The 25,572-nt window shown below is 37.2% G+C and overlaps 1 protein-coding gene and 1 long non-coding RNA gene across 4 annotated transcripts in view; one reads left to right on the forward strand and one right to left on the reverse strand.

Moving 5' to 3' along the window:
- The window catches only part of garnl3 (GTPase activating Rap/RanGAP domain like 3), a 141,408-nt gene that overhangs the window by 43,748 nt on the left and 72,088 nt on the right, over positions 1-25,572 (reverse strand). For all 3 annotated transcript variants that reach the window (XM_006640646.3, XM_015366920.2, XM_015366922.2), the window contains exons 4-11: positions 17,003-17,102; positions 9,918-10,036; positions 3,170-3,234; positions 2,414-2,477; positions 2,042-2,068; positions 1,580-1,655; positions 365-463; positions 106-209 (exon numbers count right to left, since the gene is read on the reverse strand). In XM_006640646.3, coding sequence (XP_006640709.3) covers positions 106-209; positions 365-463; positions 1,580-1,655; positions 2,042-2,068; positions 2,414-2,477; positions 3,170-3,234; positions 9,918-10,036; positions 17,003-17,102 — 654 coding nt within the window. The remainder of the gene's footprint in view (positions 1-105; positions 210-364; positions 464-1,579; positions 1,656-2,041; positions 2,069-2,413; positions 2,478-3,169; positions 3,235-9,917; positions 10,037-17,002; positions 17,103-25,572) is intronic.
- The window catches only part of LOC138224941 (uncharacterized), a 212,181-nt gene that overhangs the window by 22,103 nt on the left and 164,506 nt on the right, over positions 1-25,572 (forward strand). The window lies entirely within an intron of this gene.

Below are 25,572 nucleotides of genomic sequence, written 5' to 3' on the forward strand. Positions count from 1 at the left end.
TGTAGGGATTCTTTTAAGTACAGAAAGGATATTTACTTTCACTTATTTGCAATGACAGCTGTAGTGCAATTGTTTAGTGGGTTGAAGAACGAGTCCCAGACTTACCTGTTGCTTGTTTTCTTTAGAATATGGCAGCATTGTGGACACATGGAACATGAGCTCATGTCCTTGGTACACTGTGTATATAGAGTTAATTCCAGTAGTGTCATCTGTGGATAGATTCATTATTAAAAGACTGTTTCCCCATACTGTACATACTTGTTGTACTGTATGTCTATACATACTGTATGACATTGACATTTGTCTGCCTGCATAGGACTTTAAGTTGGTATCAAATACCAGAGACAATGAAATTCAGGCTCACTTTTCGTGTCCAGCCCTCCTCTGTAGCCTGCCCAGCCTCGCAACGTGATTGTGTCCCCAAGGAGGTTTAAAAACTTCTCAAAGCTTTCACTTCCACTTTCTGGTCAGAGAATAAAAAAATACAGAGGAAATTGTCAATCTAAAAAGTTTTTGTCAACATTCACATAACAGTATGTCCGATATTCCCATTTGGATAATCGGGTTTGCTCTAGTTTTGAGGATTTGTCAAAAAATGGGTGTACAGTTGGGCATCAGCTCAACTGACATCTATGACTCTGGTACCAGCCTGGGGTAAATGAGGACAGGCTTTCCTTTGAAAGGTACACACTAGTGTAGAAATCTGACTGTGGCCTGGGGTCATTACTCATGACCTGGCTGCAGTGCGTTTTAAACAGACACCACTTGTTGAAAGTGACATCCCAGGTACAGTATAACTGAAAGGTGGGGATAACATTATCAGGAATAGCCACCATGCCATAACTGGATGATTGGTCACTCATTAACACCCATTTGTCCATTTGTGGTAATAACATTCTGTAGGGTGACCATGGCTATACCTGGACTATAAAACTCTCTTTAACACTGCTGCAGTTCAGGGCACTGTGGGGGTAAGCACCTAGTGTGTGTCTTCTCCCAGTGTTCTCCAGAAATGGCCATTTTCGTCACAAATTAAACTAATCTCAAACCTTTTCAGGTCTGTGCGGTGGCTCCTTGCATCCCTACACAAGGCAGAGCCATCTGCAGTTTTGCACACTTCAAGAGTCACAGAGTTAACATTGACTGGAGGAGTGTTGTGACTCTTGCTTACAGCAGTTTGCAGGTGTCTGCTGTGGATCAAGCTGAAGATACACTGTAGCAAACCCCAACCCCCCCCCTGGTGGCACTCAGTTAGTTTTGTGTTTGTGCCACAGGTGATGCCATTCACAGTGAGCTAACTGTATGGCCCAGAATGGAACTGGACCATAGGAGTTAATCTACGCTCCACATACTGTACAGGGCTTGAGATTTCACTTGCTGCGCTATTATAATAAATATTCAAACAAACAAGGGCTAAGGAACTGTAGATCTGATGTCTCTGAAAACATTGTAAATCAGGCATCAGCATTTGTTCTACATACTGTATATACTGTACATCTGAATTATATTTCAAAGTCAGGTATTCTGTCCCACTGCTCATATCATCATTAAGTAGGACTAAAATGGGAGCAACACTTACCATTGCTAAACATTTCATCGTCAGTGAGCTGTCCGTCTTTGGCATACAGAACACCAAATTTAAAGTTTACCGATCCCTACAAAGACAATTTTAATTGTTTAGAGAAAACTGATGAAAGCTGCTACTAAAAAGAACCAATTGCACTATTTTGGGTATTTGGGTAATAAAGAGAAATCCAACCTTTACAATTATCTATGAATTCATGGGTACTGTACCAAAAATATCCCAATGTGCTCTGGAGGTTGTTGAAAAGAATCTTTAAACAATGGTAATGATTCCAGTTTAGGGAAATTCTTTTTATTGTCGCTACATGGAATAAACATTATAGTAATGACACATTTTCCTCTTTTTTATTTAATTGTATTATGCTTGTTCTTTTTGCAAGGTGTGACAAAATATACTGACTTATAATTCACTCCCTGAAACCATTTTAATACACTTATAAAAAATATGTAAAATTACCTCTTGCTCTTCTAAAACCAGAAGGTCCTATAAAGAAAAGTGCCATCATTTATTACTTTAAATGAGAGTTATTTACATTTTCATATTCTTTACAACAAGAGTGTTTACTGCGCATGACAGAATGATACTGATATCATTCTAAATAGTGCTTAAACAGTTTACTGTATACCTTAAGAATCCACATCAAAATCCTAAAGACATTAGTTGAATAATGTTACAGGTCTATGAATTTACTTTCTAAATAAACTATGGGCTGATATTTGCACCCATACTGAAGGTAGTTAAGCACAATTTTAGATTACATTGCATTTTTTTAATTTAATATATGCTGTGATAGTTTTTCTTGACAAAAAAGCAAAAGAGATAGTTCACCTTCTGGATTTCTGGGTTGAGAATTTCTCTGGGGCCCTTTTCAAATCTGTCAAGGTTCATGGCACTGGAAAGTAAATTAAAAGTTGAAATAATGTTCAGCGCTGTTATGCAGGGCTGCAAAGGGGCTAGTAATAACAAGCTCTCTGTCTCTCTGTAGTTAAGGATACTTACTGTAGGCAACGTCTTTTTCAAGTTTACTGCCTATACACTGTCAATCCATTATTGTAGAATAATTCCAGAAATGAACCACAGTCAAGAGCACTTGACTGTCAATGTTTACAATGAACCTTTCTTACTTTGAATATTATAAATTATATAAAACCCCAAAGCATTTCCATAGTTATCAGATTATTTTCCAAGAGTGTCTTCTGGTAGTTCTTTAGAGAATTTAAGTTAAGTAAAGCTATTAGTGAAATAAAAAAAATGCATATTAAACTCAACTGATGTATCTATTTATTTTTATTCGTTTGTGTAGAGATGTTTTAAGAAGATGAGATACTTAATAGATATAAGGCTTCCTCTTTAGCTCCATCAGCTAATTCCTGAAATTGATACTGCATGTTAATTGGTCAACACCCCAAAACTAAATGAGGTTAGTGGTCTATCGGCATATATGCAAAAAATATTGAAGGCAGCACTGTGGTTCAGATATGCCTGGCAGAAAAATGAACTAGTCAGCACTCACAAATAGGTATTTTGTGTATTTATACCTGAGCAGAGAGTTCTAATTCCTTCATGAAACAACAAAATACTTGCCTTAAAATAGACTTCACCGATAGTGTTTTTGTTGGGCTGTAAGGAAGACATATCTTCAGGGTTCCCTGCAGGAGATCAAACAGAAGCATTACTGTGAAACGCTTCTTTGCAGTAAAAATAGCCCTGGTGTGAGTGTGTGCATGCTTGTATCTATATGCACTCTATATGTGATGGACTGGTCACTCATTCATGGTGTACAGTATACTGTGTAGCGACAAGGCCTATTATTTCACTTAGAATTAAGTGCTATTAAAGACTTCTTATAATCCTTCTATGCCTTGACCAAGTAGCTTGTGCCCGTCTCTAAAAGCAGAAGAATGTGGCTAAAGTGGCCCCTCTGATAAGAGATATTATAAAGCTGTATCAATGCTGTACATTTAATGATATAGAGTACAGACAAGTTCCAGCAAGTCTCCTGGCTGTTTCTTCCCAAAACCAAAGATCAAATGTTACCCAAAGGAAGATCTACCAATTGGTGATCTGTAGGGTGGGTACCAAAACTATACCTTAAAGCATCTCAGCAAATCACCAACTTGTGGATTTCATACTTCAAAAGCAAGAACCCAACACATTTTTGCCAGCTAACTCATTGACTTGAAATCTGTGCACAGACAGTTTTTAAAGACCAAAGTCAGCAAGGCACTACTTTGAGAGCTGTCTAAGCCCCAAAGCAAGGGAAAAGCTCTTTTTCTTTTCTCTGTCTGCACAGGGACCCTCCCAGCACAGAGAATGCAAGTCGGATCATGAACCAATCCAGACCAGCGCAAAGTTCAAGTCGTCAAGAATATGAGGAAACAGATTCTTTGAGTAAAACTTCATTATTCACATCAGAATTCTCGAGTTGAACTATAGGTTGCTGCTAGAAGCGGTGTTAGTGGGGTCAGCAGGGGGCACTCACCCTGCGGTCTATGTGGGTCCTAATGCCCCAGTAAAGTGACGGGGACACTATACTGTAAACAGGCGCTGTCCTTCGGATGAGACATAAAACCGAGGTCCTGACTCTCTGTGGTCATTAAAAATCCCAGGGTGTTTCTCGAAAAGAGTAGGGGTGTAACCCCGGTGTCCTGGCCAAATTTCCCATTGGCCCTTACCAATCATGGCCGCCTAATAATCCCCATCTATAAATTGGCTTCATTACTCTGCTCTCCTCCTCACTAATAGCTGATGTGTGGTGAGTGTTCTGGCGCACTATGGCTGCCGTCGCATCATCCAGGTGGATGCTGCACATTGGTGGAGGTTGAGGGGAGTCCCCATTACCTGTAAAGTGCTTTGAGTGGAGTGTCCAGAAATGTGCTATATAAGTGTAAGCAATTATTATTATTATTATTATTATTATTATTATTATTACTCCAAACTCATGTTTGATGTTTAGTTCATGATAGTAAATGCATATTTACTTTTGTGTGAGAATATAAATGTGATTTGGTTATACGAGATTGATAAAACCTACAAGCTTGACTGTAGCACATTATAGTCGAAGCATATTTCAACTCTGAAGTTATTAACTCTGATAGTGGTTAATAAGTGAGTGAACAATCAGCTTTCATATCACAGCACATTGTTTCACAGATTCTGTATACTCTATTACATTCCTTGTTGGTTATGTGTGCTTTAGTTATATCTATAAATTGTATATTGTGTATTTTGAATCAGCGTGGGAGACTGTCAATTATTATGTTAAATTAGTAAAAGTAATCAAGTACTCTTTTTCTGATACAGAAAATTAAAACCCCCATCTCCTACAACTGACTTGCACCTGTTGCTTGCTGCGATAGGCTCCTGCTCCTCTTTTACCCTGTTCTGGGTAAAGCAGTTAGAGAATGGATAGATGTCTTCATAGAAAACAGTTGTGCAAACACGTCATCAGGTTTCACTAGATACTGCTGTAATTCTCAAATATGCCATTTTTAACAGAGGACCATGATTACAACTCTGTATGAGAACTATAACTGTGGTAAGCAGTAGCCAAATTTATGAATGACACTGAACTTGAGAGCTTGTTGGTTCCTAAGTTTTACAATTGTATTGAAGAATGGGTAAACATTTTTTTGGGAATGGTTATTTTACGTCATTACACAGGATAAAGTGCTAACCGAGATTGTTCATTTGATGAAGTTCTGTTGGCAAATGTTATAAGATGTGTACAATCTAAAAAATGATCTAAATATTATCTTTAAATTTTTGCTTTGCTCCCAGTCTTTAAGTAATGTGTAAATGTGTTGCCAGTGTCATTTTAGAATCAACCAGTCTGATCACAATTCATTCTAATCACATTTTTAAAATACTTTTTACCAAAGTTTGAACAAGGTAATCAATATAGAGCGGTACAGTGATATCAGTGTTTTCTATAGAGCAGGCCAGCGATATCAGTACTTTCTTAACAAAATAATGAAATAATAAAATAACGAATAACGAAACATCTTGCAATCCCAGGTCTCCTGTTGAGGGAACAATGCTGTTTCAAAACCCTCAAAGCACTCCAGCTGTTTTAACCTCCTGATTTGTACTAGACCAAACAGATTTTCTGTAAGTATTATCAATAAATAAATTATTCAATATAGCATGCATAAGAGAATATAACGGACTGTGACAAAAACTGATTCTTCTTATTTTATAAGTTTAATCTATCATAGAATTCTTATTGCATTCATTTCAATATAAGAAGAAAGACAAAGTGTTTGTAGGTATGTTAAAAGAAAAGTACCTTAGACATACAGTATGAAGTATTAAACACATTCCTGGTAGAAAATCATTATTTTCACCTGCAGCATAGTTGTCCAATACAGTGTAAATGATGCAAAATTAGTGTTGAAAAATGTTGTGTTATATAGTGTTGAAACAGTGTTGTGTGAAAAATTCCTAAGTGTAATTATTTAAACTTTTATTGAAGTCCTTGGTATAAACTAATTTAATTGGGTTTTTTTCTGTTGTTGTTTTATAGAGTGTTTCAACAAACTGCCTATTAATCATAATGCCCCAGTAGCACAGTGTTTTGAATCTATAGGCTGATTACCATAGTGTCTCACAGAGACTCCACATGGGGCTATTCTTAATGCTGTGGCTACGAAAATCAGTACACGTGTAGCCTTTTGATTAACACAAACAAAGCCTGCATTTCCATAATAATATAAGTAATTAGTGCAAGATTAATGCATAATTGTGAATATGGAATGCACATGAAATCAGGCCAGTCCAGTTTAAAGGACCATTCAGACATACAGATTGTTATTCTTCATTTTAATTCTCTGAAGTGTCTTGCAGGTGACCTCTCAATTAAAAGAAGCTTTACATTCAAGAGGCCCTTTTTCAAAGCCAACACATATTTTACTACTGATATAATCTTCCCGATCCCCTTCAAAAGTTGATTGACATTTGTTTTTTGCAATAATTTTTCAAATTGACCTTAAGTAATATACTATATAATATAGCATGTTTAGATTTTCAGAAGGTGTTTGATTAAGTTCCACATAAAAGGTTAATTCTAAAGCTGAAAGCTATAGGAACTAAAGGTAACGTACAGTGCGTACTGTAAATGGATTGGAAAATGCTAAGGAAACAGTGAAGAGTGATAAGGGGAGAAGACTCTGATTGGAGTGATATATTTAGTTGAGTCACATGAATCTATATTAGGACTGTTGCTACTATTAATTTATATTAATATTTTTGACTCTGGCATAGACCTGTGACGTTTGCAGAAGAGATGAAAAAGCAAACACTATAGAAGCAGGAAAGGAAATGCAAAAAATTAAAGACTGTGTACTGTAGCCCAATTAATATTACATTGAGAAGTGCAAGGTAAAACACTTCTTTAGGTAGTACAGATGTACAGAACTGTTTTGAAATAGGAGGCAGTAGACTACGAAAAAGCCCCAGGAGTTGATTTATCATTGTCTTCTTCCGGACAATGTAGAGAAGCAAGTACAAAGGCAACAAAAATAGGATTTCCTGAAAAGCGAAAAACGTTCAATGCAAGCAATTAATATCAAGGTTAGCAATGCAGTAAACAGACTCATTTACAATACTGTGTAAAGTTTTTGTCAGTGTTCTATAAGGACACCACTGCTTTAGAAATTATTCAAAGAAAAAAACCCAAACTTATCCTACACGAAATGTTATACCCAGTTAGGTTTCAGCTATTCTTGACCTCAGGAGACCAAGGGCTTGATACAATTTATGAAAATCCTGAAAGGTGTGGACAATGCCAACACAACAGGTAACTTTATGCTCATTGGTGAAGCAAGAACGCAAGAGCCCAGCTGGATGTCATAAAAGAGTGTATTTAGGACTGAGAACGGGAGCACTTTTACACAAAGTGTTGGGTGTCAGCAACAAATTGAAAAACCATGAGGTTTGAAGCTGAGTCTCCAGAAACTTTGAAGTAGTGATGCATGATATCCTGGGATCAATAAACTACTAAGCAACTGAATAAATGCATTGGGTGGAACGACCCCCACTTGTTTATAACCTTTTTATGTTCGTTTCTGCATAATAGCACTCCGGTAGTCTAAAATCCAGCCATATCTCATTTAAACTGGGTCACGCTGTGGATTATTCAAAGTGAATGCTTGAATTTTTTTTAATTTCTACCTTAACAAAAGCAAAGCTAACTATGTAATTGATTAGCAGCTGATTCAAACACTCTGATTTAAAATGGATAGACTCACTTTATTTTATTTTTTTTTAGAAAATGCAAAGTGTTTTATAGGTGTGATAATATTTGGTAAGATTAAAGATTAGCCCTGGTTATGTTTCTTTACAGAAAAGGAGAAGCTAGCAATCTATACATCCTATAAAAAATGGAAATGTCCATGTACACAGCTGATGTACGACCAGTATTCAGTAGGATACAAGTTTCTGGCCCATTGTACTGGGCAATTTGTAAGTAAAGGGACAAATCTACATCATTAAAGACACTAAAACTAGATAATCACAATTGGTAGCAAGAAAAAGGAATAATGTATTCTATATCAGACATGTAAGGTAACCTGCTAGATATCAAGCTGAATAGTAGTACAGCAGATGACAACGAAATATTGCTCAACTGATATAATCTGAAAAGAGGAAATTTAATAATGGCACAAGCACAATTTGTATAATGCAGGGTTTGCTGCTAATTGAACATAAGGACCATGCAAAATCACACTTTGTCTTCACAAAGCCTATAGCTAGAGGAGGGGTAGGTTAAATCACACCTTTTTAAAACAAAAACCACAGCCTACCAATTTATCAACAGGGATCTTTTTTGTCCTGTGCTGCACCGAGCATTTTAAGCAACAGCTTCGCCTTACACTTTCATCTGAACACCAACAGCAAGCTTTGCGCTATTTATTTCCTCATCGTATTTACATTTCAGGCATCCTTCATGTTTTCACACCATTTCGGAAGCTATTAGAAGCGTTTTCACAGGGCTTCCCCCGCACACTGCCTGGGAGATGCAGTAGTGAAAATGAAAGCGGTCTCATGTAGAGATTAAATCCATTTTATTTCTTTAATGAAGGAAAACAAATATCGAAACTCCTCATTCCTTTCAAAAAACAATCCATTGGATGAAGGTGATCTTTACGGCTTTTCTTTGATTTTCTATTTCTGTTACTCCCCCTTTCGTGGGATAAAGCCATTGACACTCTGAGAGTCAGGCATCTTTAGCAAGAACTGACAGATACAAGAAACTGACTGCTGTCTCAGCTGCTCAGCAGTAGACCAGCTGCAGAGAGTGGGGTCTTATCCTTGCAAAGTAGAAGGTTGATGTACCAGCCTGATATTTAGCCACCACATTGAACAAACTGCCCCAGTTCCTTTTAAAACGCAAGCCGTCTGCTGTTGGCTGCAGCACTGATGTCAGGTGATGTTTTTTTCTCCTCCACTGATAGGAAAGTATGAGCTATGAAGCTACTGACACAACGTCAGACACAAACATGCATGCCCACACCTAAGCAACTGACACATGAGATAATCTGTCTCTGACAGAATTCCTGGTCTGTAAAGCTTCTTGCATTTCTCTCAATTACACAAGGGTTATTGACAGAATCATGTAGCATAATGTAGGCTATATTTTGTTTCATTTCCCCAGGGGAAATAACCTGATACTTGGCATGTGTGAATAAAATACTCAGTGCCTTCAGTTCTGTGATGGTAGTGTTTAACTACAGCCTTTTCATCAGCTTCATTGGATTTTTACAGGGGTCCCTTAAAGACTTTTTTTTAAATAAAAAAAAACGTTTTGGAGCTCACCGTGACTAATCAGATGGCTCATTAAGAATGGGGGTAAAATGTTAGTGAAACAAACAGTGCTTAAAATGATGAATAATTAAAAATCTGAGCTTAGAAAATATGAAGAAGGTGCACTTTCAAACATGACTGAGAATCAGGGAATTAAACTTTTTATTGAGATTTTTAAAAATGAAGGCAAAGCGCATAAAATCTAACCACAAGGAATATTTCAGAACGTCTTAGTCAAATTGTGCAGAATCAAACTCTAACTTGTACTGTACACTATTGTAAATCCATTATTTACAGCAACTTGGTAACTGGATTCACTGAATTATTTTTGGACACGTCAGTCTCCGGCATGCTTTTTATGTCACTGAAAACAAGGAAAAAAACCAACCAACAAAACAAAGAAAATCAAAGAACACAATGTGCAATCCAGCACTCATCTGAAGTGCTTGATGCTGTGAGTCATTGTTCCTATAAGAAAAAGTGCCCACTTATTCACTGCACACAGCTGGGGAGCCCCCAGGACACTTACCGCCTTCCTCCACAGAATGGCACGGTACTGTGGGACTCTCTGGTTGTTCTGGTCCGAGAGAACTACAGACAAGTAGAAAGGATTCTTGTCTGCATCTGTGCCAACATAGTTCTGATGCACTGCAAGGCAAAGAAAACAAAAAGCCTTAACGAATGTAATAATGTAAAGTAATGCCTGTCTTACAAAGGTTGATGACCTGACTGTCAAAATAATTAGTTTCTTTTGACCCTCTCACTTTACCCTGTATTATGAAAAATAATGAAAGTTATAAAGAGATAACAAGATGAACAATGCTTCCACAAGACAAATTTGTCTGTGTCACGTTTACGTCATGTTTATGTGTCTATGCAGTTCAAGTTACAGTAGTGGTCATTGCTAATGACTTGTCAATGTGTTCATGCTTCATTTTGATAGTTTACTAGAACACTTAGGTGCATTTGTATCATTTTGCTTAAGCTTTGTACAAACGTCAGTACAGTATATTTTTCTTGATTTTATTTAGGTCCTAGATTGCCCAGCAAGTGAGGCTTAACTCTGCACTTCTTTCTGGTTCAATTCTGGATTAGGTCACTGGTCAGGGCATAGTGAGAACCGTCAATGAGTGACGGACACTCTCCAAAGTTGTGCGGCATAGTCGAACTGGCATAGATATCTTTTACTTGGCCACAGACCCCTGTTACACTGACATGAGGGCAGAAGCGGTGAAGTCAACTTGATTAACACATTGGGAGATTGTAATAAGACAGTTAGCAACTTGCTGTACTGTATATATATGTAATTATTGTATATACTGTACAGGTATAGAAATATTTTGTGATCAAAAATGCAACTTTGGAAAAGTGAGCTAAAAACACAAATCCAGTTTTGATATCCTGTTTCACAGACAATTTAGGTCTTTTTGAATTGATGGTAAGAATAAACTGTGCATATGGCTTATCCTTTTACTTTTTATGTGAAAAATGTATTTTTGCGATTCTAGGGTAAGTACCAGGACTGGAAAACCCATACTGTATGTATAAAGTAATTTATTTAATAGAAAAACCCTTTAAAGTGTTATTTATCCTTTAAAGGATATTTTTAGTATTCTTTCAGATACTTTTTGATCTATTGTTGCGCATTCATTTTGGAGAAGCAGTTGGCTGTTATCACAAAGAAAAGGGAAGCTCAGTGACCTTCAATGTAGTTTGAAAGACAACAGAAAGATTTCAAATTGGATTTCTACAGAAACCCAAACCAGAATCAGATTAACATTTAGGTTGAACAATTCCAGTCTGTATATTCAAAGCATTTGTCCTTATTTTTTTCAATTAGCTTAACTTAATGTCCGCCTTACCTTCCTGAGGTCTAAATGCACCACAACAGTGCCTTGTGCTGAGTTAGGGATAATGCATTTTTAACGATCTTCATCATTAGGCTTAGCACGGCCTGATTTATTACTATGTTGACATGATTATTACAAAGGCGAGCCAGCCAAATTTTAATTGTGTTAGCTCTAGGGATCTGGACTGCAAAGCTCCTAGCTATTCCACTCAAATTAGATATGAATGTCATATAACATTTAGCTCTTACCAGGATGGGGGTTCTGGAAGACAATTTGGAAAATGCTACATTACGTACAGTATGTTTCAGATATTTCACTTCCTGTTTTGACACCTAAACAGCTGGAGTTTGACCAGTGCAGGTCTGTGGTGATGTTTCAGCAAAACAGGGATTTCTTACAGATGAATATGATGGGGAGATATAAGTTATTAGAGATTTCAGTGTATAGCGTTATAGTGTTAATACCTTAGTTATTTGAAGTCATTTGCTTTAAATAGAGATTCCAGGAAACAGTGCTTCTTTGCTAAATAAAGAGAGACTGTCATTTTACCTCTGTCTTATAGGATCAACAATTTCCGTGCCCCATGTTATGTTTATTGTCCATAACAGTATTTAAAAATGTATGTTCAGGAGGGTAGCTCCGTCAGCACAATTCCTTCAGCTACGACAACTCTGCAGTGATGACATGGATTTCCAGAACAAAGCACTCGAAATGCACTCCTTTTTCATCAACAGAAGATACCCGACCCATGTTATTGACAGGGCCCTCATCAAAGCCAAAAACAGCCCCCGGACCATCAACCGTCGACAGTCAATCAGGAACCCCTGGCCTAACAACTGCATTCCTTTGGTGCTTCCCTTCCACCCTGACACACTTTCTACCCCCAGGACCATTCAAGGACAACTTTTCCATCCTACAGGCTGAGCCCTCTTTTCTGACCACCTCATCATCTCATATCGCCGACCACCTAATCTGCGTAACCTTCTTGTTCACAGCTCCCTTGACCGCCCTCAGCAACCATCCACACCAGGCACTTGCCCTTGCAACAGAGCTCGCTGCGTCACCTGCAAGTACATATCTAACACCACACTCATTCAGGGCTCAGGCGACCTCTTGTATCTCCAGCAACCTCATTTACTGTATCTCCTGCAGGAAATGCCCAGCTATCTACGTTAAAGAAACCAGAAGGAGAATGAAACATAGTTTCTCATTTTACCTCAGATGGCCATTATCACACTGATCTCCCCCATTCTCAAAGAAGGGTTTCTTTACTCCCATAGCAGAAAGACATCCGAAAGAAAAATTATCCTGAAACTTGGTTCACACCTTCCCCCTTCTCTCAATGACAGACTTGTTTTCCTGTAATCTTCTTTATTCACAGGAACAAGTAAGCGGTTTATTCCATGCTGAAAAGAGAAGAAAGAAAACACAATGTTACACATTGTGTTTTCTTTCTTCTCTTTTCAGCATGGAATAAACCTATTACTTGTTCCTTTGCAGCCTATGCATGCCGACACAGCTACCCACCTGAACTACTTTTCTATTCACATGCAGGTTTCGACTGCACCCCTCTCCCCACTCCACACCACTTGAGTGGCCTCTCTGCCTCTCCCCTGCTCCCGCTTTCCTCCACTCTCCCAGTTTTTGTTCTCCTGTTTTATTTAATCTTTGCTGTCTGCCCTGTCTTTCTCACACCCGGAAAGAAGGCTCCACAGCCAGAACGTTGTGTTTTCTTTCTTCTCTTTTCAGCATGGAATAAACCTATTACTTGTTCCTTTAAAAATGTATTCTGACTTTCATACTGTTAATAGTAATATTTAATCCAAAATCTGCTCTGAGGTGTAACGTGTATTTAATTGTCAGTATTTGCAGTTTTTATATAGTACTGCAATATCAAACAATTCTAATGACGTTGAATTTCACGAGTCTATTTTATTGTGAGGATTAGGTGCACTGATGTGAGTGGTGACAAGGTTCACAAATGAATCAAAAACTACATTTATCCAAGATGAAAATCAAAATAAAACTCTTGCATGAAAAAAGCAATGTACTGTATGAATCAGACTATTTATTCAAAAATAAGGACAGCACACAAAAAGGAAATGTTAGCTTTTCTTTCCTGAAAAGCTGAGGAAGTACTATAAGTAAACAGAGACACTGTAGACGTTTAGAATGTAAGTCGTATGGATGTTTTTCTTTCTATACTGTATCTACTATTTATTTTCCTTGCAAGTAAGAAATCTTAAGAGTTTTTTAGCCGATAGCTCCTGAGAAATGAAGACATCTGACTCCTTTAGACGACTTGTTTGCTGTAAGTCACAGAGACTTGGTTTGTTCTTATTGATGTGGCTATGAAGATCATGACTGCCTCTCCTACAATTAATGCTAATGCATTCAAATGGAAGAAATGAGATACAATTTAATACAGATAATTTATTTTGTATTCTACAGAAGAGCTATGGATTAATTGAAAACAGGTGCACTGAACTCTTTACGTAGGTGCAGAGCGTAGTCTATAGCCTGCTATTCAAATACAGTGCTTTCACCTTTTTCATGATGAAAGCACTACAGTAACCTTATAAACAACATTGGTAATCTAGATTAGATGTGAACTGTTTTATATATTTTGTAACAACAGTCTTCCTTCTGACTACTGATACAGACAGTAGGGGATCAAAATACATCAACACTAAACATTTTGTTTCCATAATATAGTGAACACTTATTGTATCAAAAATGAATGGCCCTTTCATGTTTATCTTTCAGTTGGTCCTCTAATTGTAGAGGTTACTATATAACATATACAGTATTCACAAGAATATCTTCTTATTTTTAATGGAGCATGTAGGATTCTGATGTCTAGTATTGTCAAATACGTTACACATTGACTCAATATACAAGGTTAATTTTTGGCATTTTGGAAGGAGGTTTTAAGGCCTGAGCACACATTTTTGCATGGAATGGAATGTGGATTAGCAGTAACAAATTCAAATGTCACTACAAATAGTTATTTGATTAATATGCCATGTTACTCACTGATGTTTATTAATTCCTCCCACATTTTTTTAATTAATAGTTTTAACAATTTAAAAACCTTAATCAATCTGGAAAGATTTTATTGGATTAATATTTTCACACTGCGCCTCTGGTGTTAACATAATCTTGACATTTATACCTCTGGCATTTGAATGACTGGCATTCATTCTCCTAGGATTAAACATTTCTTTCTTGATTAAGACTCTTGTCCTATATTATCAGGGCTTTGAGGTGAGGACATCATGGTTTCCTAACCATTAAAAGTCCTCGTTTACTGGATTTTTGTTGTTTAAAAGATTATAACTAGTAGTAGTAGCAGCACCATTATTATCAATAATATTACTACTAATAATAATAGCACCAGCTGACTGACTTGTATTCTAATGCAACTTGGAGAAAGAGTACAGTCTTGTTTCTCTCTAACCGCTTAACAGTTCAGGCTCTCAGCCATGCACTGAACTTACGATTCAAATGTGCTTTCCAGCAGTGTAATGAGCCCACAGAAAGAGGTCAAAAGTTTAAACCCCTGCATTAAATATATCACTGCAATTTGAAATTCAGAAGCTTCTCACACACATCTAGTTTAACTTCTCATCTAACCCACCACTACACGACTACATGACTGCATACCTTTTTTTATGGAAAACAGGAATAGTAAGGACAGCGGGTCACTGGAAGACCACTGTTAAACAGCAGGAATTTGTGTTCAGTGGGGGTGGGGCATTTCCCCTCTTCTTCCAGAGCACTTCTAGGGATTAGAGTTATATTTTGAAAGAAAACTATTACAGGCAAAACCAAATTATTCCTAAGTAGCCTTAATGGAACCCTGTTCATGACACGCAGTATGTGTAGGCAGGAATGGTGTGCCATTTTGCTGGTTTCTCTTCCAGGCTCTGATCGGTTTTGGCTTATCAGTGCTTTTGTATGCAACGATATCAGACTCACTGCCCTGCAAGTGCTGCAACTAACACAAGCCTGATTCCAAGATGGCCAGACCTCAGTGGTGGCTGGTGACCTACAAATAAGCTCCCAACTAGACAAAACACTGCAATGGCTGCTAGTGATGGGGCAGGCCTGTCAAACAAGCACAAACATGTGATAGTGTTTAGAATTCCTGCATGCTTTACCTACTATGCCATCACTGCCTGTGCAGTTTTGTTAAAAAGTATTCACACCCTATAAATAATAGATGACAGCTGAAGAGATTCATAGTGACTACACGTCTTACTGTCATATACAGTGTGTACACATACTGTAGAATGTGTACATTTGATTTATTAGAAGGGGTGTTTCCTATGACCTCTTCAGCTTGCTGAAATCGTTCCAAAAGGTTTGAAAAACAAGCCCACAGGTACAGTAAAACCGCCATGGAAAAATCTTAAAGCCTATGGATACTCTTCATAAATTAGGAATATTGTGTATCTTGCATGACAAATGTTTGAATTTGCACATGAAACCTGTACGTTGAAAAATTGCTTTCAAGTTACCAGTTTTGAAGTCTCTTGAAGGCCATTTGTTCCTAGTATCCAGTTTTCAGTGATATAACAGAATGCAAGCAATACAGCAATTCAGTTTTAATTTTTCTTAGATATCTTGCAGTCTATCTACAATATTTCTGCAGAGTGCTACAGTTTAATTTTTAAAAAGCTAGTTTTCTTAAATTATTGTATTATGAGACATTCTATACATTAAAGGTTTGAAGTTCATTATTGTCAGGAATATTTAATCTAATTACTGAACCTTCACTTATGTGGAATGTAAACTACTCCAAAACATAAATACGAAAGAATAGGAAAACATACAGACCTTCCATTATAAATATTTTAGTACATGTTTATACCAGATCAGTGTTGAGAAAAAACCCCACAAGAAGTGCTTAAAAATGTGTTGCAATTACTGTACTTGAATTATTGCAAGTTAAAATATGAAAGTTGTGTTGCAGTTTCTTCTGCTGTTTGTCTCTTGCATTAAATATTTTTTAAGTCTTTAGTTTTTTTGTCTTACAGCCCTTTATTTATTAATACATAGTTAATTAATAAAGAGTATGGTCCTTTTTTACATTTCATTCTATATTCTTAATTCTGTGCTCAAACATATAGTGTATGGGGATTTAAATATGTACTGTATAGTGAGCACAATGAGTTGTATTCTGTAATGAGTTGATATTATAGAAGTGCAATACTGCTAGTTATGCTAGTCATACATTTTAGAGTCAGCCTGTTTATTTTGTTTTACAGCTATTTTGAATGTTTTACACAACAAGTGCTGTCCATAAAACTACGTGGCACGGAATTCAGAAATGCCTAACAAATCTCCTTCAGTGCTCTTCTCTGTAAAACAAATGAAATATACATTTAGGACACCTGCTTTAAGAGGAACAGCCAGGATTGTTGGTTTTCATTATGGACCAACACTGGTGTGTAATTCACAGTGTCAGTGAAGTCTACAACAACCCAGTAGGTGAATAATTTTAAATGCAATTAAAACTTAACTTGTGATTGAGGGTTTATACTGCACAAGCATGGAAACCAGCCCTAGTGCAAATCACATGCTGTAAGACACAATGTTCACAGCTATTGAGGAAACAAACAGATCTGTTTTCAGTATCAATGGAAATGTATTTTTAACAAAACCTTTACGGACATCTACGTGCATGGTGGAAAGTGAAAATGAATCTACTGTATACATCTGGCAAATATATAAGACAGAGTAAGAACAAATTGTGCACCTTTTCCCAGGAAATATTTGAAATACCATCTGGTGTGGTATTCTGGATTCTCCAAGTGTACATCAGTTCTCCGCCAGGTGCCAGGAGTATAGTCTGTGTTCTAGAAGCAAAACAACAACAGATGTTAGAAAAACATCATAGCAGTACAGTCTTTCTATCCATTTCTACCAAAAAGAAAGCACAGTTTTTAACAAAGATGTTAAAACAGTTGATTTTTTAAGCATTGCCACAAGCTTTTCTTTTTAGTTTGGTGTCTTAAATGAGCAAATGTGCTTTACCACTGCAGCTTTCATGAAAACCTCAAGCTCACAGGTGCTCTGAAAGTCACAAGGAAGCTGATGGTCAGTACAAGCCAAATCTAGATTCAGCACCGCTCAGCTGTTTGTGAGTGAAATCCAGAGAAATGGTAAAGTACTGTATTATAGACAGCTCAACCTGCAAACCAAATAATTTACTGGTTGAGCCCTCACAGAACCCCAAAATGTGTATATTTTTACTAGCATGTTCCAAATGTATTTTGTTCTGAGAAGAAATGAGAACAGTGGATGTTTGCTTTTTTAATTTATTCCTACGCCTTCTGATTATTTGCCCTGCTTCTCGGATAAAGTAATTTTCCTAAAGGAATTCTTGTTAATGTACCTTTGTATCGTATAATTACTTTTATTTTAATCCTGAAAAATACACACACACGCACACACACTGATTAAACAAATAAGCAAAGCACCCATTAGGTATTCAGAACAGTTCTTTCTATGAGACAGATAAAAAGGACAGCCTATTAAAGGCTGTCATCCCAATAGCTCACTCTTGTGATAATTCACACCTTAGAGATCTAAGGAGAACAGTCTAATTTGTTTAGGTAAAAAAATGTCACAGTTGTGAAAGAGAAAAAGTAAACCTCAAGCTCGTAAAGTACTAATAGAAATTTGCCTTTAGGTTATTTTATTTTTACTATTAAATATTTTATCAACAAATTAATTAAGCCTCAAAATTGTACTGCATTAGACATGTCACACCAATGTCTGGATAGTGATGATAAATGAGCTGGACTACTTACTAACAAATAAAAAAAGTATAAATTCATAATATGTAATTTAAAGCAAAGATGATGTAGCATTTACCATACATGGAAACCATGTGTTTATTTCTACAGTAACTGCAATTTGATCAAATCATCCATTACTGCTGCACATACATGTACTGTAGATTTAATAAAATAAGCCATCCGGTTCTTTGACAGCACCTGACCTGAAAACAGTAGCTCTGATTGCCTCCATGAATTAGGAAATATGACAACTGCCCAGGAAGATACAAACATATCTTTACTCTCAAACCAATCTATGAAAATTAATTTTGCTTGGTCTGTATAATCACACTTTAAGGCTCCAGCATTTTCCTACAGTGCTTTACAACAAATCCTCAGCTATCTGGCATGCTTCTGTTTGCCTTTTGATGATACCAAAAAGAACCACTTCTTCCCACATAACCATAACCTTATGTGGTAATATTTCTAGTAAATTGCTTGTAAAAGTGAGGGAATTATTAGTGCTTGAATTACAGGGCTTGCCTCTGTGCAAAAAACACGAACACTGTGCCAATACAGCATGGTTAAAACATGATTATTTCAAGACCTACAAGATGTATAAAATGGCAGATCTGTTGGAAAATATGCAACTTTTCTTTACAAAAACAGGAACAACAATGGAATGCTGTACCCTCTTAATTAGTGTGATTGAATAATGTGGTTTTAAAAAGTCTAAAATTACAAGCGCTACAGTTAAACATTAAAGGAACAGAACAACAAAAGAGGAGATTATAGGATCGTTCTTGTGGTTCTACTGTGTATTCCAGAAGCATTCATAAAGGAAATTTTATCTACATGTAGCACATTGCTTCCAAAATGTAATTTCTCCTGATGTGAATCTTATCAAGCACGGAGAATAAAAACATTGTGCATGACTGTGCACATGCACAGCTCCTCTGAGATTTGGCTTGGAACCTGCAATATAGACTTTCACAACAGACAAATGCCGTGAAATATTACTATGCACAAAATATAGCCATCATTTAATGTCATTAGGATAGGATTCATATTATTAAAATGCCATCTGGCTTGGTTCCACTGGTTTTAATATATGCACTGGAAGCCTTACTAAAAGCACTTGAAGAATGAAGCATTCATTAATGCCAAAGCTTAGCCATTCTGACTTCAGCAGTTGTTTCTAATCCAATATTCTCCAATATAATAAGAGAAAGTTTATAAGAATATACAATGTGGAACATCATGACTTACTGCAAATGATTATAACATACATACATTGTATGCACATGTTTGTATTGCATATAAGTATACTGAATGTAAATGAACATTTTTAACACTTTTAAAAATCATATCTTAATGTGCTCTTGCCCTGTGATTGTGTTGACTGCTTGGGCAACACCCCAAATCTCAGGGGAGCTGGTTTTCAATGAAAACTGGGGTTTAGTGTGACTGGGTCTGCCAGTAATTCTACTGCAGATTTGTTCAGCATCTGCGAGCGATCACTACAAGTCAACAGTATCAGCTTGTCATCGTTATTCCTGATTGTGTGGTCTTGTGTGGTAGTTATACTATATGTAGGGTGTTCTATAGTAACTCAAGAATTGAAGCAGAAAACCTCTGTGAAATTTACAATGATAAAGAAGGCATACTGTACATATACAGTACCATCAATTTAGATGTAACATTGACTAGAGAATAGCAAACTCCATATGTTCTGTTATGGCTCAAAATCTACTAAAACTAAGGAAAGTGTAACGAGTGTGTTGTATTCACTGCAGAATACAGTATGTCCTTTTTTTTACAGTATGATTTGCTTTTTTGGGCATTCTGATATTTAGGGACAGAACTACCAAACCTAATGAATCGGACCCCCCATTTGGTTTCAGTGTTCTTTCAGCACCAGGATGCTTTGGAATTGAGCACAATAGTGTTTCGTACTGTTTTAAACTAGACTTCCCCCTGTGAGGGCAATAATGAACTGTATTGTGCACCTGTCCAGCATGTATTTATAGTCTAATATACAGTACACATCAGTACAAGCTTCATCCTGATGGTGTTATGTGCATAGAAGTGACGTTATCAGAGCTATTTCTTAAAATATTTTCAGTCTCTCTACAAAACAAGGTCTAATATTTTTTAATGTTGTTTAGTACTCTTATGTTGGAGTCTATCTGTAGAAAATCTTTACATTTTAGTGAACAGAAAATGATAACTGCTATGTAAATCCCTCTGTTCTTTTTCACAAGGCATGAATAACACCGACAGATGTTGCTTTTTTAAAACTTTAGCAACAAAACATTTAGTAACGCTTTCTGCTGTAAAAAGTTGATTCTCCAAACAGTGGTGTATAATTTGCTGAGCACCACAGGGGTTGCTGAGCACACAGTGTGGTCATGGCTTTCTCAGCTCACAGCCTGCAAACTTGCAGTGATAGCACTGAAAGATGCGCCACTCCTCCAGTCTGCACTGAACCTTCTGTACAACACTGCAGGGCTTGTCACACGTTAAAAGATGACTGGCTGTCTGGCTGGGCGGTTCAGAGTGTGCACTACCAAAAATCTCTTCTGGCAAGCGCTTAGGGTGATTGCCAAAAGAGATCACAGCTGGCCAGTGATGGCTCTGATGGTAAGCAGATGTTTGATGTATTTCTTAGGTTACATCATCCCACAATAAAACTAACATGCTTAAAAATATTAAAAAGAAGTCATTTAAAACTGCTTTCTGAGAGGTGTTAAGTCAGAATGCTGAGACAGCTATGCAATGCAAGTTCCAATCATGAGATAAACGCTTGAGAGTAATAATACTGTATGTGGTCATGCTGCAATGGTCTGCATCTAGTATATGAGCCTTCCTGGCTACGCATTCGCATTCATTCGCTCCATATGGACAAAGCAAATACCTGTGCATCATCTAGCCTTGTAAGGCAATATTGACAAATAGGAAAGAGGGTGTGCTGACATTTTCTTCCTCTTTTCCCTTCTCTTGTGTTTGCCACAGAAACAATGGAATGCAAAATAAAATAGAAACTATCCTTCACTCCAGTTCCGAACCTATTAGGTGAATGTGTTTGCCAATCTCAAAATTCAGCCTTCTCTTTCCTTCTCTATGCAGCCTGCCAATTCTGGAATGAGAATACCATTTCAGTACAAGTGCCTCTCCATGTGTTATGAGAGTGGGTATCTTTCCTGGCTCAGGAGGCCTCACTAAGACTGATTTTTGAAACTGGCAAGTATCCAGTATTTTGATGGTGGCAAGTGATTTTTGAAACTGGAGTTACAGGTGTTCTTGAACAAATAGGTTTACAGTATATGTAATTTTTGTTATTTTTATTAATTAAATAACTTTGCCTATTAGAGCACTTAACTATAATTGATAAAATTAATAAGAAAGCATGAGGCCACAGTCAGTTGCTCATCTCCCACTTTAAACCCATCAAATCATCATTTGCTGTTTATGGGAGCACTTTACGTGCACTATTTTAGAAGAAAGTCCCTCTCTTTCAAGGGTTGTAGAAATAAAATACTTTAAGCTTTCATTGTTCTTTTGTTGTAAGAAAAGGTTGTCTCAGTCCTGAGCCATTCTCATTGGAGCTCTCAGATATTCATATTTCTGTAATTATACTTTATAATGCTTGGGCTCCAGCAAGGGAACTTGGACCTTAATTGAACAACAGTGGCATTTGAAAAAAGAAATTGGAGTTTAAATTGCACACCCTAGTCAGCTGAATGATATTGATCTGTAGCAGCAAGGCAGAATAACACACATATTTCCATATATATGACTGGAACACTGATATTGATCATGAGAGTACTGTGAAACCACTTTGACGATTAAACTAGTACAGCCTTCATTAAACAGTAACACCCTTGTGAAAAAATAATGACATGCTTTTTATACAGATGACAACATCTTAAAGTCATAAATCTGCATACTTCAAGAAATACTAAAAAATACATTTTCTTTCTCAGCATTTTTGTAATCACAGCACTGCACAATATAAAACTAAATTATACATTTAAAGCTACAATGAAAAAACGGGTCTTCAAGCACGTTTTTAAAAATGCTCTCTAATGGATTTGTGCCAGGAGTTCCACAGATGTTGTGCTGCACATGAGAAGCCATTTCTCTTAGTGTCTGAAGTGAATTAAAAGATTATACAGTACAGTATATAGTAGATGCACCTAAATAATACATTTTAGGATATCTACCCCTCTTTTGACATTTTACAATTTTTAAATGTAATATCTTCTTTTAAAAATATTATATTCCTAATTATTATTTGATGTGGAGCTCATATCTTAACTTAAAGAATCAAATCTTCGCAGAAGTCCCTTTTCCCTGCCTTATTTCTTTTTGCTGGTAAATGGAATGATCAGCCTGTCCAAATGACAGACACTTGAACATCTTATCAATATCTAGGAACACAGATCAAGGGAGAAGACAAGACACTGACAGGCACCATTATGTGCTGAATTATATAACAAAAGGATCTGGAGTCATATTTAGTGTTTCCTGAGAGGTAAATCCAGCAGCTACAGACCCTGATCCCAGACAGAATAACATTCTGTGCAAGTCCCCAGTAACACTACCTAGGGGAAGCATAATTCAGTGATGGTTGAGTGAGCCAGAAAAGCACTTATCAACCGTATTAGGCATAGCGCTCCATCTGGATTTAAAATATTTTCTTTTACATAATTCAGAAAGCTTTCTCCATATAAATGCATCTTGAACAAATAGTGCCTGGTCTTGGAAGGTTTTCAGGTGTAATTCTAAAAGGTTGCAAAGAAAAACAAAGTTAGCTACCCATCTATCCATCCATTATGAGACAAGTATGGTGTCTCTGCCCAAAACTGCTCTTGCTCCCTGTGCTTCCTGAAAAAGGCTCTGGATAACTGTGACTCTCATGCAGAATAAGCTGCTTTCGGTTAATGGATACATGAGGGTGGAATACATGAATGTGAAAATCTGGAATTCCTGTAACCCCCAGAAGAAAATGCTCAGTAGCTTACCTCTGTATGTATAATTTAATGCCACTGCCAGCCGTCCCCAGTATGTAGTGCCAGTAGTTCATTGCTTACTCATTGTCTACAGTCCACAGAGTGTGATTAAACTGTAGAAGCTCTTTTAACTGCGTATGCCTGATACTGTCAGCATAATCATTGTTCCAAACAATGTATTATTAGAAATCTTTGTGTCTTAAGAGTTTTCTTCCCTATCAATGCAACTGCTCACAGCCAAAAACAACAAAATGCGTGTGTAGACATTAGCTTTGTGTTGACAGCAGTGAATGAATTTTAAGCTATTGTGCTGCCAATGAAGCTACAGTTCTGCACTAAGCTCATATTTCGTGGCGCAACTGGTGAAAGTGCTGGTTTGAGCACAGGTTGAGCTCCAGCTGTGATCCAGGTGTTGTGGGTTCGAGACTGGGTCCCATCTCTAGTTATAGCAGGAGTTCCCCAAGCAGCCCTGTAGAAATGTGTGAGCGCTGCCTGGTATAGGAGGGGAATAGTCAGTCAGGGCTGTCTAACAAGTACAGTACAATAAAAAGTTTGGGCAAGGTTATGGCAAAATAAGGATAACACAAACAAACGAAAGTACAAAGAGACAAACAGAAACCAACAAAACAACAAAGCCGAAGCTATACGAAAACACATACACACAAAGCAAACCAACAAACCAACAAACCAACAAAGCCGAAGCTGAAGCGAAGCGAAAACCGAACCGAGTCAAACGAAAGGCTTCTTCCTTCTGAAAGTCTCCATATTATATAGTGAATAAGATGAGTTCTGATTGGCTGAGAAGCTGATGACGACATCATACTGAAACAATAGTGTAATGATGGACCACTTAGGGAGGGAGAACAATCAAGGTCAGTAGTGTGGAACATAACAAAAACACACAGACCGCACAGTGGGACGTAACAAGGCTCTTAGCCAACACTGTGACCCCTGCAACCTTCCTAGGTGCTTGCAGATTTGCCATGTTATCTGTGAGAGAGCTGCCTCTCTTCCAACTGGCACGGAATCTCTGGTCTGTGGTGGGTCGCCTGTGATACATTAAAAGATGAGCATGTCGGCCTACGTTTCCTCATTCTCTCCTTTGTGAAGGCTTTATAGCCTCAGCGAAGACATCTGACGATTCCCAAATCGGGAAACTATAACAAAAAATGAATGGGAGATTCTAAATTGAAAATAAAAATCAATGTGACAACTGCATGTCTCCCTTCCCCTTGCCAAGAAACGATCCTGGTGGCCTGTGGGTTCTGAGCGTGCGCTTCTCAGCTCCCTAGACAGCAGATAACTCCACCAAGCCAAAAAAAAGGGTCCTCTGGTGCAGCACAGTTTCACACAGTCTAGCTTTCAGAGGGGAGTGACGCCACTTTTTTAACTTGCTCATCGCACTGCGACCTGTTTCCGGAACACAAATTTGCAGTGCAGCACTATTTACTAAATCATACAGTACAATTGAAGTACACACCCATTTATTTCTAGATTAATATAAATGTAAATAAACCAATTGTCAACACAAGCTTATACAAGTATGAGGTTTTCTTACACTCCCATCTACATTCTGTGGCTTAAAACTTTAAATCTTATTTAAACAACCGATGAAAAAATGGGCATTGTACTTCTGCTAATAGCACAGCTATTGATCTTTGCACAAGTGAAAATTGGAAGTGATTTTGCAAAGAGTACAGGCGTTTCAGAACTGGAAACAACATACAATAGATGAAAATGACAGCCTTTTGAATTGCAAAGATGGTAGACTGTGCATGCTTACACTCAACATTGTAAATAAGCCTACTCCCTCTTTTCTGAACAAATATACCACTCTTTATACCTCTACTTTCCAGGTAGTTTGTTGATTATACTTAAACATACTGTATTATGGTATAGAGAAATGGGAGGCTATACATTTATTATAGGGTGTGTCTGCAATGAACTGCTAAGATCCTTATCAAGTCATCAGCAGAGGAAGTGGCTGAAGATTTCTGCAGTGTACATTCAGTGTGTAATTGTTGAGATTGCAAAGAAGTTACCAGAGAGAATGTGCTAAAAACAACATTATGTTCTCCTACTAAGGCTTGCCACATTCTCATGTTAACAGAATCCGTTTTAAAATAAAGTGAGAACCAACAGTCTTCACACTAAAAACACATTCAAGACCTATTTGTCTAATCTCACAAATTGCTCAAAAATACAGCGCATTAAAATGAAAAGAACAAATCTCAATTAGCTAGCCCACAAACTTCAAATGTAACAGTTTTGAAAAACATTTTTTAAATATTGATGCGTACAAAGCTTGCTCTCCTTATTTTCCAGTCGAAAAGCAAAAAACAAAAGCCACTGTTGCACCTGTGCATCAGATAAAAAGAGGGTGGAAGTGAAGAGAGTCTTCTCACATTAATCTGTTTTGTTGTCTGGCATTCTTTTATTTCCAAGTGTTTGATGTTGTCATCTTACAGGGACAAGAGCAGTTGTTCAGATGATCAAAGTGCAGATGAAAAGGGTTTGTCAGAGAAAGACCT

Source organism: Lepisosteus oculatus, chromosome 24, assembly GCF_040954835.1.
Source record: "Lepisosteus oculatus isolate fLepOcu1 chromosome 24, fLepOcu1.hap2, whole genome shotgun sequence".
Taxonomy (NCBI): Eukaryota; Metazoa; Chordata; class Actinopteri; order Semionotiformes; family Lepisosteidae; genus Lepisosteus; species Lepisosteus oculatus.